General features: G+C 41.3%; 1 protein-coding gene and 1 pseudogene across 1 annotated transcript in view; one reads left to right on the plus strand and one right to left on the minus strand.

Moving 5' to 3' along the window:
- ERO1LB (ERO1-like beta (S. cerevisiae)) overlaps positions 1-2635 on the minus strand; it is a 78547-nt gene extending 75912 nt beyond the window's left edge. Inside the window, exon 1 of the mRNA XM_010860134.1 lies at positions 2572-2635. Coding sequence (XP_010858436.1) covers positions 2572-2635 — 64 coding nt within the window. The remainder of the gene's footprint in view (positions 1-2571) is intronic.
- Positions 2636-2670: 35 nt separating this feature from the next.
- Positions 2671-3879, plus strand: LOC105003127 (annotated as a pseudogene).
- Positions 3880-16621: the final 12742 nt, after the last annotated feature.

The following is a 16621-nucleotide window of genomic DNA, read 5'->3' on the forward strand; positions in this document are numbered from 1 at the left end:
CAGCATATCTCACTTCTGCTCTGAGAGGATGACCGAATTTTCTCATCTCTGTAGTCAGGAGTAAGACATTCAAACATTCATTCTGATAGTTCCTACCTAGCACATTAATTTTAGCGCCAACAATCTGCTGCTCTGTATTAGCTGCTCCTTTGAATACATATATTATAGACATCTAGAGGGTAAAGCTGTAGAGGACTTGATCTTCTTATACTCTGTTCTCTTTAATGGCTATCTCAGTTCCTATGAACAGTAATTGATAAACATTTGTTGATTGGTTAATATCAGTTAGGATGTTAATTTATCTTGGAGGACATCTATCTGAGAACCAGTTCTGGGCATGGTACCCAGAACTTTTCCTGTGGACAGATGGGAAGTGGCTTCCTTAGACCAGAACATTTCTGGTGAAGGCACTAAGATGAAACCTGCAGCTTTTCTTTAAGGCAATGAATTACACTTCTTTTAACAGAGGGTATTGGGGGACTAACAAAAAAACAAAGACAACTGAAGGAGTAATTGTCAGAGGACTGGTTGAGACAATTACCAGAAATCTACTGTCAAGTTCTGTTTTTTTCTCAAGCACTTTGAAATGTCCATAGCTAACCGTTGAAGCAAAGGCTTGAGAATTGTCTGGAGTAGATTACTGTAATGCTTAAGAGACTTTGTGAATTAACCAAATTGCACTAAGTATTTGCATTTCCAAGATATCATCAAATTGTGCTTCTTTGATGACTTTGTTTTTTTGGCTTGGTTAACTTGTGACTTCTAATGAAGGAGGAGATTGTTGATGAATGTTTCTAAATAAAAGTCAAGGTAATGGGGTGGAAATTTAATAACACCAGTAATTTTCACTCCTGATAGCAAGCTGAATTGTGATTAATGAACCTGCTGAGTAATGACAATCTGTTGTGTTTAAAGAACTGTATTTGTAAATGGTAATGCTGTGTTAACAACTGGCCATAGCATTTTTTAAAGTGAATTTCTACCTGTAATTTAGCTATAAAGAGAATTTTTGCTTGATGATAGGATTTCTAAATTTTACTGAGGGCATTTCCTCCCCTTTTCAATTCACAATAGAGATGAAAAGTACTAAAATAAAAGAACTTGGCTGCCCATGGCTTACCTAAAGCATTCATTGTTTTTCTTGAATATTTATTCAGCTGTGACACTTAAGTATTTTCACTTAACAGCTTGAACGCTGATAAACTTGAGTCAGAATTATTTCCATTTCTAAAGGAGTTTACATAGTGATATATGTAGTTTGGATAAAACTTTCTTTTATATAACGAACATTATGGTATTATGCTAGAAGTTCATATATTATGCGATCAGGGATTAAATGTAAATAACTGGGAAAACTAGAGTCATAATTCTGCTGATTTCACCCCCCCCACTCTAATTTCTAGAATGCAAAAGACTGTATAATCACAAAGTCCTTTGTCACTTCCTGCACACTGTGTCTTCTATCCACTCTCCTATTCCAGTCCACTTCGCAAAGGGTCCAGGGCACACGACCGTGAAAGAATGTTTGCATAACGTAAAAATGAACACCCCAGGGAATAGAATGGGATACCAAGGTCAGAGATGGTGACTGCAGACAGGGAATGGCAGAGACGGTTCCAGGTGGTCATTCAGTGCCAGCTAGAGGTGTTTCTACGTGGGCAGTGACTGAGTTCTTTCCTCCTGTCGATCTGTGCCACCAGTCATTGGGAACCTCAAGAAGTTTAGTTTCTTCAAATTCAGTGCTTTTACCTGAGTCCAATCAAGCATATATTATATATGGAGTTCAGTCAGCTGCTTCATCTTTGTGCTGCTGCTTCTCCAGTGGTCACATTCCCACTTCCTCTCGCCATCCCTCCTGCCCTACTGTCTCCCTTCCACAACCCCTTCCCCCAGTAGAGTCTGGTTTTGATTGTCCAGTCTCAGTTGGGCAGGAATCTGAACTCCATCATTCTCACCTATTGGCCAACACCTTGACTCAGATTTAGATCCCATTTGGCCTTAACAGAATCACATACTTGCTGGTTTCTTGTGTATTATTTCCTTTGTTCTATGTAGGAACGTTTCTGTTTATTTGTTTGCTTTCTTTGTCATGCCATGCATCGCATATGGGATCTTAGTTTCTCAACCAGGGATTGAGCCTATGCCCTTGCAGTGTGAACTCGGAGCCCTAACCACTGAACTGCCAGGGAACTCTTTAGTTTTTGTTTGTTAATGATGTATAGTTGATTTACAATATTTTATTGGTTTTGGGTGTAAAATATAGTGATTCCATTTTTAAAATAAATTATACTCCATTTTAAACTCCGGGAGTTGGTGATGGACAGGCAGGCCTGGCGTGCTGCGATTCATGGGGTCGCAAAGAGTCGGACATGACTGAGTGACTGAACTGAACTGAACTGATACTCCATTTAAAGTTATTATAAGACATTGGCTATATCCCCTGTGCTGTACAATATATCCTTGTAGCTTGTTTATTTTTTATATTCTCTCATATATACACATTCAGTATTCCCTTCCACTTGAGCAAGACGACCAACATTTAGAATGTTACCTAAAATATTCTGTTCTCACCCTGCACCGTGCTGCCCTGCCAGCTCCTGTTCCCAGCCTGAGGCCCAATCCCCTTTGCCCGCATTCACCACTCCTTGCAGAAACAGAAACGCTACCAGCATGTCCAACAAGCTGCTTTACAAAGCCACTGACTTCAGCCTGGCTGCCTGGGGACGCAAAGCCCTGGACCTCGCAGAGAATGAGATGCCAGGCCTGATGCGCATGCAGGAGATGTACTCCGCCTCCAAGTCACTGAAGGGCGCCATGTTGCTATCTGCCTGCACGTTACCATGGAGACAGCTGTCCTCAGTGAGACCCACATCGGCCTGGGTGGTGAGGTGCAGTGGTCCAGCTGCAATATCTTCTCTACCCAGGACCACGCAACAGCTGCCATTGCCAAGGCTGGCATTCCATGCCCAGAAGAGTGACACGGATGAGGAGTAATTGTGGTGCATCCAGCAGACACTGTGCTTCAGGGATGTGCCCTTCAACATGATGCTGGGCAATGGTGCTAACCTCACCAACAGCATCCGCACCGAGTACCCGCAGCTCCAGTCTGACATCTGAGGCATCTCTGAAGAGACCACAGTGTGGGTCCACAACCTGTATAAAAGGATGATCAATGGATCCTGAAGGTGCCTGCTGTCAGTGTCAACGACTCCTGACATGATGAATGCGGGCAAGATGGCGGTGGTAGTGGGCTGTGGCAACAAGGGCAATGGCTGTGCCCAGGCCCTAAGGGATTTCGGGGCCCGATTCATCATAGGAGAGATGAACTCCATCAATGCGCTTTAGGCTGCCATGGAGGGGTGTGAGGTGACCATCATGGATGAGACCCATCAGGAGGGCAGCATTTTGTCACCACCATTGGCTGTACCAAGCTCATCCGTCAACCCACGCTTTGAACAGATGAAAGATGATGTCACTGTGTGTAAATCAGATGCTTTAACGTGGAAATTGATATCAAGTGCCTGAATGACAGTACTGTGGAGAAGGCAAACATCAAGCCCCAGGTCGACTGTACTTGTTGAATAATGGGCACTGATCATAGGGCTGGCCAAGGGCCAGCTGGTCCACCGGGACTGCACCATGGGCCATCCCAGCTTCATGATGAGTGACTCCTTCACCAACCAGGTGCTGGCGAAGATTGAGCTACAGACCCACCCAGATAAGCACCCTGTGAAGGTCTACTTCCTGCCCAAGAACCTGGATAATGCAGTGGCTGAAGCCCCCCCTGGGCAAGCTGAATGTGAAGCTGACCAAGCTGACTGAGAAGCAGGCCCGTACCTGGGCGTGTCCTGTGATGGCCCCTTCCAGCCTGACCACTAAGAACCAAGCCTGCCCTTTGCCTGCCAGTTGCTGTCCTTACCTGGGTCCCACCTCTCCTGCAAGCACGCTCAGTCTCTCAGTCCCATCTGACTCTTGGCGACCCCATGGACTGTAGCCTTCCAGACTCTTCTCTCCATAGGATTTTCCAGGCAAGAATACTGGAGTGGATGGCCATTTCCTCTTCCAAGGGATCTTCCCGACCCAGAGATGGAACCCACATCTCTGGCATCTCCTGCATTGGCAGGTGGAGTCTTTACCACTGAGCCACCTGGGAAGCCCCCACCTCTCTTCCCCAAGAGCAAAAATATCACCACCTTTGAAACTGGTTTGATAATGTCCCCCGTCGACTCCCTGGGGCTAGTCACTCAGTCTTTGGCCTCTGCTTCATTCCTCATGCTGTCCCAAGTGTGGGGGTGGGAATTGAAAAGTCGTCCCTCAAGCCCTGGTCATGATGGAGGTACATAGGAGTTACCCACAGGGAAAGAGCCTTGAGCTCAGGGGTTTTTGAACTGCTCACTCAGTCAGTCCTTCCTGAGGCTGGAAGTTGGCAGTGGTAGGCACAAAGCCCATGCACTTTACCATCCAGGCCCTCGCTTTGCCTGTGGACTTTATACCCATGTTCTTGATGACAAGTTCATTGGTTCCTCAGGCCATGATAAGGAAGAAGGGGATTTGTCAAAGGGTGGGGAGGAACTATTGGAGTTTGAGGCTCCTGAGAGCCTAGCTTAGTGCTTGGCATTCTCTTCAACCTCAGAGCAAAGACACTGGTACTTTTAGTCCCTATTTTACAGGGGTTGGAATACACTGTTAAGCGAGAAGAGGACAAGAAAAGTGACAGCCAGAGGTTCAGAGGAGCCAGAGACACTTAAAAGCACATTGTAACTTGATAATTCCCTTCACAACTCTGGGTCAAAAAGAGATTCATGTGGTTTATAATGATAAAATTGAGCAAGAAAGTGGGTTAATAAAAATTTTGGTGCCTAAAAAAAAAAAGACTTCCTGGTGGTTCAGTAGTTGAAGTCCACTTGTCAATGCTGGGGATGAGTTCCATCCCTGCTTCTGGAAGATTCCACATGCTGTGGGGCAGCTGGGCAACTAAGCACGTGCTCCGCAACAAGAGAAGCCACCACAACAAGAAGCCCAAGCACTGCAACCAGAGAGTGGTTCCTGCTTGCTGCAACTAGAGAAAGCCCAGGCACAGCAACAAAGACCCAAGGCAGCCAAAAAATTAAAAAAAATTTTTTTTCTTTTTTAATTAAACAAAAGCTCCATACACTTTTCAGGGAGAAAGATGAGAATAACACGTACTCTACAAGGCACTCTAAGTACCCCTCACCCAATACCTGTTAGGATTGGAATCCCAGTGGGATTCTTATTGTTTGTGACAATTGTCTTAGACACCCACAGAGGCAGGATGAGCCATCATACTAAACTGCATTCCAGGGGTTCTCCCAGCCCCCAAGAATGAAACAGGTCATTTATGCCTCTCCTTTCTTCCATGACTTTCCATCATGCTGTACAATAAAATCAACTGGCTATTTCTTAGAAAATACTACCTATTTTCACTAGTCTGAAGTTGCCACCAGGTTATAAAACCATCAGAAGACCCAGAGAAAATATCCAGTTATCCCAGAGATTACTTTGCAATTACTTGAGAGAATCTTTCTGCCCAGTTTTCAGGTTCTGCCTTAAAAAAAAAGTCTGAAAATCTAATACTCCTCATCTATGGGGCTTTTCTCAGACATCCCTAAGTTTGTCATACAACTAAATTTGAGTGATTCTTCACTGTACAAAATAATTTAACAAAGAAGTAAATGCCTTCACTATAGTTTTTAATTGCCATTGGTAACAGTTTTTTTAAAATGACTCCAACATTTTTTGATAGACTTTATTTTTAGAGTTGTTTTAAGTTTACAGCAAAACTGAGCAGAAAATACCCCTTAACTTACACCCCTGCCCTGTACAAGGACAGGCTCCCTTTCTGTCAACATCTCCCAACACAGAGGTACCTGTGTTACAATCAATGAATCAATACAGACACATTATTATTGCCCAAAATCCATAGTTTATATTAAGGTTTATTCTTTGTGTTCTACATATAGAATGTAGTTTTGATAAGTGTATATTGACATCCTTAGGGTATCATACAGAAGTGTTCCGGGGCTTCCCTGGTGGCTCAGTGGTAAAGAATCTGCCTGCGATGCAGGTGACTCAGGTTCAATACCTGGGTCAGGAGGATCCCCTGGAGGAGGGCATGGCAATCCACCCCAGTATTCTTGCCTGGAGAATCCCATGGATAGAGGAGCCTGGTGAGCTACAGTCCATAGGGACTCAGAGAGTTGGACACAGCTGAAGTAACTGAGCACACACACACAGGAGTCCCATTGCTCTTAAAATTCCCTGTGCTCCACCTATTCATCCCTCTCTCCCAAGTGAAATAATTTTTTTAGTAAACTTACTATCCTGAGGTTTATATAAAAAATGGAAAACATTATTTCAGCTGGAATTAATGCTAACCACATCGATTAAAGCAAAAATAAAACATCAACTTCATTAACCTGAAATGATTTCACCCTGTCTGTATTATGTGTATTTAAGAGGAAAAAGGATGCATAGTTTTGTCCAGTTATCTTATCAAACATTAATTGATTATGAACTAAATCTTCTGACCAAAATGATGACCCAGGAAGGGGGGATTTTAAATCTTGCAGCAAACCAGGTACCTTGAGCTAAATCAAAGACAAGAAAGCTATCAGCCATGCTGTCAAGTTTAGGGAAGAAAATTCAGACACAGGATAGCTTTGGGAGAGCAGCCTACAGCTCAGACTTCCCACATCATCTTCTGCCCTCAACTGTGAAGTGACTAGTGCTTCAGACCTGAATTAGCTTGGGACTCTCAGCATCTCAGCCTGCTGTACAAGGTACTTACGCCTGCATTTCCACCTGCATGTCCCCATTTGCATCTCTGTAAAACCAGAATTCTGATTTATAATCCTTTGTGTAGCAACTGAAAAATCTCTTGACTTTCATACAATTCATCATCATTTTAAATAGAAACCTCCAGATGTGTCTTTGTATGTTAATTTCTATGATATAGAGGAGTAAAGTAGTCACCTTCCTGGCATTAGAGCTAAGGAAAGTGTGGATATACTTAGCAGAGATGTTACAGAGGAGTTGAAGCATCAAATGAATGATTGGGCCAGGTGATCCTTAAGAGGTTTGCAATCCTGACTTCAGTGATTTCACCAAAAAAACAGAGAGCTATGCCAAGCCTTTTATCAACCAACCAACAAAAAGTCTTCTTCTAACATATTTTAAGCATTCTAGAATGATCCCTTCCCGTTTTCAGTATGACCATCTGTATCAACAACTCAGTAAATGACCCATTATCTCATGTTCCTACCTTTAATCACTTGAACTGGAAAGTAGCTAGAAATTGAAAATTAACTGAATGGGGCAGTCAGCAGCTGTATTTGACCAATTTTTGAAATGGAATAGACTACCTATAATCAAGCTCAGGAAACAAGAATGTAGGCTACTCTGAGAAAAAAAAAAAAAAAAAGAAAAACTTTGTGACTCAAAGATCCAAACTAAAAAATAGCTGGTGTTTAGATGAAGGGAGCTAATTATTGTGGGGTTATTTTAGTAGAGTTGATTATTAAGGAAACACTTTAAAACAACCAGAGAGGCATATCCAGGAAGAACAATTTGGGAGGAAGGTCACCAGACTGTCTTGGAATGTTACTGTAACATTCCTCCCAGTGTTGACGGCAACAGCATTAGCAACATGTATACTTTTCAAATTTTAAAGATAATCTTCTTGGGGCTTCCCTGGTGGTCCAGTGGTTAAGACTTCACTTTCCAAGAGCAAGGGGGTGCCATGTATGTTCAATCCCTAGTTGGGAAGCTAAGATCACACATGCTTCTCCAGCAAAAAAACTAAAACATAAAACAGAAGCAATGCTGTAACAAATTCAATAAAGACTTTAAAAATGGCCTACATCAAAAAAAATCTTAAAAAAAAAACAAACAAAGATAATCTGGTCATCCCCAAGCAGTATGTCAGCCATCACTATCATTATGTATAAGTACATTGACCAAAAGTTTTACTTCTTTTGTAAAAAGTGTATAGAAGCCAAAGGATAGTCATGTCTCCAGCCACATCTACCCAGCCTGCATCTGCCGTTCTTCATTGCCCACCCCTCCCCTTACACACTAGCCCTATTCCTTGTGTCAATGTAAAAGCATTGCTCTAACAATTCTCTCTTCTCTTTCCTGTGTATCAACCTGCCACTCTATAGACTTATTCATCAATGTATAAAGACATGTTGTCAGGGACTACCTTGGTCGTCCAGCAGTTAAGATTCCATGCTTCCACTGCAGAGGGCAAGGGTTTGATCCCTGGTCAGGCAACTAAGACCCCACATGCTGAGAGGTACAGTTAAAAAAAAAAAATCCAAAACAAAGTATCATAATTGCACCATCCTTTTTTTTTTTTAACACCCATCCTTTAAGAACCGTTTCTTTACCCTGTTTCTGCCAGGCCTTTCTTTTTACAGAACACTCCATGAACTAATTCTCTATATTCGCCTGTGTCCAATTCTGCTCATCCTGTTTCCTCATCGACCCAAACCCATTGAGTTTTTGTCCTCACTCTTCCACCAACTGCTCTTATCAGACCTCGCCGCAGGCCTCTAGATTGCTGTATCCAGAAGTCACGTCTCAGTTCTCATTTCCGTGACCTAAAGCAGCGTTTGGTCTGGTTGATCACTCTCCCCTAGAAACACGTTCTTCACTTCCAGAATACCACACTGCTGGTTTTTGTCCCCTGTCTCCTTTGCTGGTTTTTCCTCATCTCTGTGACCTCTGAGTACACTCTTTTATTTATTTTCACTTCCTTGGAGGTTTCCTCCAGTCACTTTATTTTTTAATAAATTTATTTTTAAAATTTTTAAAAAATATGTATTTATTTATTTGGCTGTTCTGGGTCTTAATCACAGCATGCAGGATCATTCATCTTCTGTGCAGCACAGAATCTTGAACCTTCAGAACCTTGCGGAAACTTGACTGGCTTCAGTTCAGTTCAGTCACTCAGTCGTGTCTGACTCTTTAGTCATATATAGAACACCAACTCCCAGCTCCCTGGTTAGACTTTTTAAAATTAATTAAGTAACTTTATTTATTTATTTAGCTGCACCGGGTCTTAATAGCAGCACGTAGGATCTTTATTAGCGGCATGCAGGAGCTAGTTCCCTGATCAGGAATTGGACCTGGACCTTTTACATTGGGAGCAAGGAATCTTAGCCACCACCAGGGAAGTCTCTCCTCTAGTCACTTTAAATGCCATCATATGACAATGACTCCCAAATTTCAATCTCCAGCCCAGACCTCTGCATTCAGCTCCAGACTCACATTCCCCTGCCTACTCGGCACATTTGCTTTGATGCCTGACAAGCATCCCTGCTCTAGGATGCTCCTCTTGCCATCGTCCTTATCTCAGTAAATGGTGACTCCTTTCTTCCTGTTACTCAGGCCAAAATCCTCGGTGCTATATTGTCTTCCCTTACTCTCTCACCCCAATCTGATCCAACAAGTAAATCTTACTGGCTCTCTCTTCAAAATACATCCAGAATTCAATCAATTGGTACCATTTCCACTACTACCACTCAAGTTCAAGTCACCATCATTTCTCATATGGAATACTGCAATATCTTCCTCAGCTCTTCCTACTTCTTTCCTTGCTCCTCTTTAAAAAAAAAATTATTTGTTTGACTCTTCTGGATCTTAGCTGCAGCACATGGGTTCTTTTTTTTTTTTTGCATTTGGGATCATTAGTTGGCAATCAAACTCTTAGTTGAGGCATGTGGAATCTAGGTCGCTGACCAGGGATTGAACTCATGCCCCCTGCATTCAGAGTGTGCAGTCTTAGCCACTGGGCCACCAGGGAAGTCCCTCCTTGCCCCTCTTTAATTTTTAGTTCAACAAAACAACAGTAGCACTCATGATAAAGCATACATCAATCATGTCATTCCTCCTTATAACCGTTAGTGGCTCTGTTTTCACTTCTCATAAAAGCCCAAGTTTTCACAGTGACTTATGAGGCCCTGTGTAATCTCCCCCATTTTTCTCTAACTTTACCTCTATTTATTTTCTCCTTAGCTCATTCATCTTCAGCCAGATTTGCCTCCTTGCTATTCTTAAGACATAGTAAGCAAGCTTCCACCAAGGGCCTTTGCACTTACTCTTCTCTGCCTGGCATATTCCCCTCCAAATAGTTACATAGCTCACTCCTTCACCTTCTCCAGGTCTACACTCAAAATACAACTCCTTGGTGAACTTTTTATATCAAGAATTGTAATCCCCCTTTTCCTGGTGTTTCTCTCCTTCCTCTGTTTTATTTTCTCCTTAACATTACTTTAAAATAGTATTTTACTTATCTTGCTTCTTTCCTTTCTTTTCAGATAGAATATAAGTTCCATAGGAGTAGGAATATTTGTTTAATTTGTCCTCTGTTATATCTTCTACAGCCAGATTAGTCACTCAATAACCATTTGTTGAATGAATGAATAACAGTTTAAACTTGTGGTCAAATACTTTCTAATCCAGGATGCAGTTAGAAATCCTACAATTCTCAGTTAACAAAAGTAACCTTGTGAGCAGTTAGGGTAATATTGATACAATTGCCCTGGCTAAGGATAAGATCATGTTTTCTGTTTTGTTGTTGTTCAGTCACTAGCCAAGTAGTGTCTCTGCGACCACAGGGACCCCATGGACTGCAGCACTCCTGGCTTCCCTGTCCTTCACAACTCCTGGAGTTTGCTCAGATTCATGTTCATTGACATCCTCTGTCATCCCTTTCTTCTCCTACACTCTATCTTCCCCAACATCAGGGTCTTTTCCAATGAGTCAGTTCTTTGGTGGCCAACGTATTGGAACTTCAGTTTCAGCATCAGTCCTTCCATTGAATATTCAGGGTTGATTTCCTTTAGGATTGACTGGTTTGATCTCCCTGCTGTCTAAGTGACTCTCAAGAGTCTTCTCCAGCAACACTATTTGAAAGTTACCAATTCTTCAGCGCTCAGCCTTCTTTATGGTCCAACTCTCACATCCATACATGACTACTGGAAAAGCTATAGCTTTGACTATATGGCACTTAAGTCACAGAGACATGACTTTGTTGGCAAATGCTTTTTCATACGCTGTTTTAGGCTTGTCATAGCTAGTTTGTCTAGGTTTCTCTTTAGTGTAACTAAATCAGTGTACCAAGACAAATAGTGAAAGTAACCCATGAATGATTTTCTGGTTCTCTAGGTACCAGAAGATATTGAGGGAAAGTTCTCTATACTATTGCTGGTTCAGACTCAAGAGGCAAAATGTAGAATCACAGTATCAGTAACCCAAAGTTGTATAATTTGTTATCCAACAAATGATTAGTGACTCCCTACTGTACTTCTTTGGGTTTTCTCAGAGTAGGTATTCATCTGGTGGACATACAGATACGTGAAGGCAGAAAAATAACAGTTGCAAAGGAAGCAAAGGGAGTTTTGCCACTCCTTAGTTAAAGTTCAGTCTGATTTCTCAAAGGCAGTGAGTGTTTTATGGTAAGATTGGGGCAATCATTTTTACTTTGAGCACCACAAAAGAGGTTAAATAAGAAAGAGAGTGGGATTTTCAAAAAAGAAGAGACAACTTTAAGATCAATGAAAATAAGGAAGGATCATGCTTGGCTTGATCATTGCTGAATCCCCATTCATCCTATTAAGCCTGGGAAAGGACTGTGTTAATGTCTGCTGTTACTGTTATAAACAGGATTCAACAAAACTCTTCAACACTGTTGACATGGATGGGGGGAAAGAGTTATAAGAGAGAAAGGATAACCAAGTTCCTCAATAAAAACATTAAGTGGCACAGATATTTTAGTTTTTCTGACTTTATAGAACTAAAACATGTTGTGTTGGTAGCAACTGACAACACCTAGGAGGATTTGACATTAGTAGGAATCATTGCAACAGAATAAATAAATAGCTGAAGAGTAACTGTATTATATAAGCCCCAGTATATTTCAACAGTCCTTAAATAGGCTTGTCAAATATCTGTCTCTTATGTCCATTGAGTCTATCTCCAGAGATGGCTAGGGTGTCAATCCCTCTGAATTCTTTCAAGCTGGGTTTGTAGTCTGGGATAGAATTTTCATTTGATTCTTATATGCATGCTTTTCACAATAAACAAACATCTGAAACAAAAGATCAAATATCATTAGTGATTCTCCTTGGCTTAATTTTCCTCTCATGTTTGGCACATCAACAGAAATATCAACACAGAAATTCCCTGGTGGTCCAGTGGTTAAGACTCAGTGCTTCCACTACTGTGGCCTGGGTGGCGTGCATTCAATCCCTGGTAGGGGAACTAAGATACTGCAAGTCATACGGCATGGCAAAAAACAAAACAAACAAACAAAAAACAGTAACCAAAAACAACCTACTGTGGTTTTACTTTATGGAGGACAGGAGCTCCTCCCAGGAATGGGCAATGTAAATGCTTCTCCACTACATCTTTCTCTCAAACCTTCTTTTTTGGCTTATAAAGAGGTTTACCAGAAATTCAGTCATAATCAGTGGAGTAGAGTAATTATACCAGTACTTGGGACAGCAAGATCAAACTAGTTAATCCTAAAGGAAATCAATCCTGAATACTCTCTGGAAGAACTGATGCTGAAAGTCCAGTACTCTGGCCAACTGATGTGAAGAGCAGACTCATTGGGAAAAGACCCTGATGCTGGGAAAGATTGAAGGCAGGAGAAGGGAGTGACAGAGGATGAGATGGTTGGATGGCATCACTGATTCAATAGATATGAGTTTGAGCAAACTCTGGGAGATAGTGAGGGACATGGAAGCCTGGGGTGCTGCGGTCCATGGGGTTGCAAAAAGTCAGACGTGACTTAGTGACTGAACAACAACAACAAATTGTACCAGTGTTCCACTTTGAGGTTTTGAAGCCGGCTGGGACCTGGGGTCCTTTGCTGCAGTGCTTGTACCTGGCCAAACATCTCCTCAAGAACAAAACATAAAAGAAACTATAAGGGACTAAAAACTGTGCCTGTACAGTGGGGCAAATTATGGATAAGAAGATACAAAGATACCCAAAACCCCACTGCCACGTCTAAGGAGCTGGAAGAAAAAGGGTACTGCACATGCTCCCCTGCACACACAACACCACCAAAGGGGTGAGCAAACCACCTAAACCACCCGTCCAGCCCAACCCCTGAACACACCCTTTCCCTCACTGCGTAAAAGGAACCAGCGCACTCCCATTGGGGAATGAGTAAGGGAATCTGTTACTTGTTTTTATTCCCCACCACTGCAGCAAGAGCCTCAGTAAAGCCTTGCCTGAATTTCTTGTCTGGTCTCTTATCAATTTCTATTGATTAAGGAGGCCGAGAACCCCGATTGGTATCAATTTCTCTTTGATACCGTGTACCTTATTTTTCTATCCATGTACCTTATTCCATGCATCTACTTTCAGGGCCTGGATTAATCTTTCCTCGGTGCTCCATTACCTTGTGAGTCCTCCTCCCTTCTCCAGAGGAAACAATAAGTAGCCTCTCTTAATCCAAGGTTGGAGAGCTTGGATATGATCAAAACAAAACAAGGTCCTATCCCATGAGGAAGGGGAAGCAGTTCTATGCTTTATACTGTAAAGAAGTTATTTCAACAAATAGTCTAGGAACCAAGGAATATGAATATATTAAAAGGACTAGTGAGTTGAAAGCTGATTGATGAACAGAAAACAAAGGAAACTTGTTCTTTCTGCAAGGCAACTGCAGACAGTGTTACTATGATTATTAGATTAAGCCTATAACCCTTGGCATGATGAAATAGTCCAGTTTAAGGCTCCCCATGTAGCCAAGACTCTCAAGTCAGGCTAAAGTGATCTCATGCTGATACTATTGATTGTCTGCTCCTTGTAGAAACAAAGCCAAAATCCGCTATTGGAGGGGAGAAAGTCCAGTTTAGGCATTATGAATTCCCACAGGTTAACCACAGTCAAATGTAAATTCACAATTTTGAAAAAAAAAAATCACCAGGCACACAGGAATCACCAGTTCAGTAAAAGTCAGCAGAAACGGTAAATAACAGATTTAGACTTCTGAGGAGTCAAACTGTAGGCATACCCCGGAGACATTATATATTTCCAGAAGATCACAATAAGATGAATATTGCAATAAACAAAGTCACACAATTTTTTTGGTTTCCCAGGGCATAAAAGACTATGTTTACACTATACTGTAGTCTCCTAAGTGTTCAAACCTTTATATCTAAAAGACAACAATGTATAAAACTTAGTTTTAAAATATCATATTGCTAAAAAATGCTAGCCATCTGAGCAAGTCCTAGCAGTGACATCAAAGACTATTGATCAGAGATCAGCATAACAAGCTTGAAGTGTTGCAAGAATTACCAAAATTTGACATAGAAACATAAAGTGAGCAATTAATGTTGGGAAAAATGGCACTGACAGACTCGCTGGATGCGGGGTTGCTACAAACCTTCACATGGACAGATCTGAGAGTTGGACCATAAAGAAAGCTGAGCACTGAAGAATTGATGCTTTTGAATTGCAGTGCTGGAGAAGACTCTTTAGAGTCCTTTGGACTGCAAGGAGATCAAACCAGTCAATCCTAAAGGAAATCAACCCTGAGTATTCATTGGAAGGACTGAGGCTGAAGCTGAAGCTCCAATACTCTGGCCACCTGATGTGAAGAGACGGCTCATTGGAAAAGACCCTGATGCTGAGAAAGACTGAAGGCAGGAGAAGAAGAGGGTGACAGAGGATGAAATGGTTGGATGGCATCACAGACTCAGTGGACATGAATTTGAGCAAACTCTGGGAGATAGTGGAGGACTGAGAAGTCTGGTGTGCTGCAGTCCATAGGGTCATAAAGAGTCAGACACAACTTAGCAACTGAACAATAACAACAATGACAAACCTTCAATTTGTGAAAAATACAATATCTGCAAAGCACAATAAAATTAGGTATAACTGTATAGGAATGATCAGATTCTGAATATAGAATAACTGTGTAAAACATAGTTAAAGTAGGATCACACACATATGTATATACATATATATTTTCATATATATATAAATATTTTTTTTTTTTAGAAAAAGAAAGTCTGTATCTGGCCAGTTTAAAAGCAAATTCTACCAAATTTGAAAGGAATAGATTGTTTCAAACTTACAAAACCTCCTCTGGAAAATAAAGACAAAGGGAAGTGAAGCGAAATGAAGTGAAATTGCTCAGTCTTGTCCAACTCTTTGTGACCTCGTGGACTGTAGCATATGACGCTCCTCCGTCCATGGGGTTTTCCAGGCAAGAGTACTGGAGTGGGGTGCCATTTCCTTCTCCAGAGGATCTTCCTGACCCAGGGATCGAACCTGGGTCTCCTGCATTGTAGGCAGACGCTTTACCATCTGAGCCACTAGGGAAGTCTCCAAAGGGGATAGTCTCCAATTCATTCTGTTAGACTAGTGTAAACTTAAAAGTGAAATTAAACAAAGACAGTTTGGGAAAGGAAAATGACAGGAAGTGTCATTCATGAATAAGATGTCAAAAATCTCAAATCAAATACTAGCAAGCTGAATCTAGCAGCATATGAAGAAGATGACAAAGTTGAGTATATGCCAGGAATGTTAGAGTGCAATAACATTAAAAACAATCAATTAACACAATCCAATGTATCAAAGACCAGAAGAAGAAAATCTATATAATCATCAAAGGATGCAGAAAGTATTAAACTCAATAGCTATGATTAAGGGGGAAAACTCTTAACAAATTAATAATAGAAGAAAACATCCTTTATTCAGTAAGGTTTATATTCCAAAAATACTACAACCATTGTACTTAATGGAAAATCTTTAAGATAGCTTCAAGACAAGTGATACACAATATCACTGGGTGTGTGTTAGTCACTCAGTCGTGTCCAACTCTTTGTGATCACATGGACTGTAGCCAACCAGGCTCCTCTGTCCATGGAACTCTCCAGGCCAGAACACTAGAGTGGGTTGCTGTTTCCTTCTCCAGGGGATATTCCCATCTCAGGGATCAAACCTGGGTCTCCTGCTTTGCAGGCAGATTCTTTACCATCTGAGCTACTAGGGAAGTTTTAAGCTTTACCTAATAGAGGTCCATAAATAATTAAGTCAATCTTTAAAAAGAAAGAGCGAAAACTTTCCCTTTCAGGTATTAAGACATACCTCAAAGATATAGCTTAAAATAAATTTTTAAATGGTGACAGTGGTCAAAGAACAGATAAATATCCCCTGGGAACAGAAGAGAGAGATTTGAGTTAGATTTGTGTATAGATGAGAACCAAGTATACCGTAAAAATAGTACCACAAATCAAAGGGAAAGGGACAGATTATTTACTATAGGCCATTGGTATAACCAGTTTACTGTATGAAGAAAATTAAATTATTTCTACATGATACCATACAAAAGGGCTCTGGGAAGATTAAATATCTAGATTTGAGAGGCAAAATTATGAAGTGAATAGAAAGTGATACAGGAGAACCCCTTTGGAACATCCTTGGAGAAGGAATTACTGTAAATAGTGCTGCAGTGGACATGGGGGTGCACGTGTCCTTTTGAATTTTGGTTTTCTCAGGGTATATGTCCAGTACCAGCTTGCCGGGTCATATGATGGTCCTATTTTTCAGTTTTTTAAGGAACTTCCATCCTGTT

The sequence above is a fragment of the Bison bison genome, unplaced genomic scaffold (assembly GCF_000754665.1).
Source record: "Bison bison bison isolate TAMUID 2011002044 unplaced genomic scaffold, Bison_UMD1.0 scf7180017864462, whole genome shotgun sequence".
In the NCBI taxonomy this organism is placed as follows: Eukaryota; Metazoa; Chordata; class Mammalia; order Artiodactyla; family Bovidae; genus Bison; species Bison bison.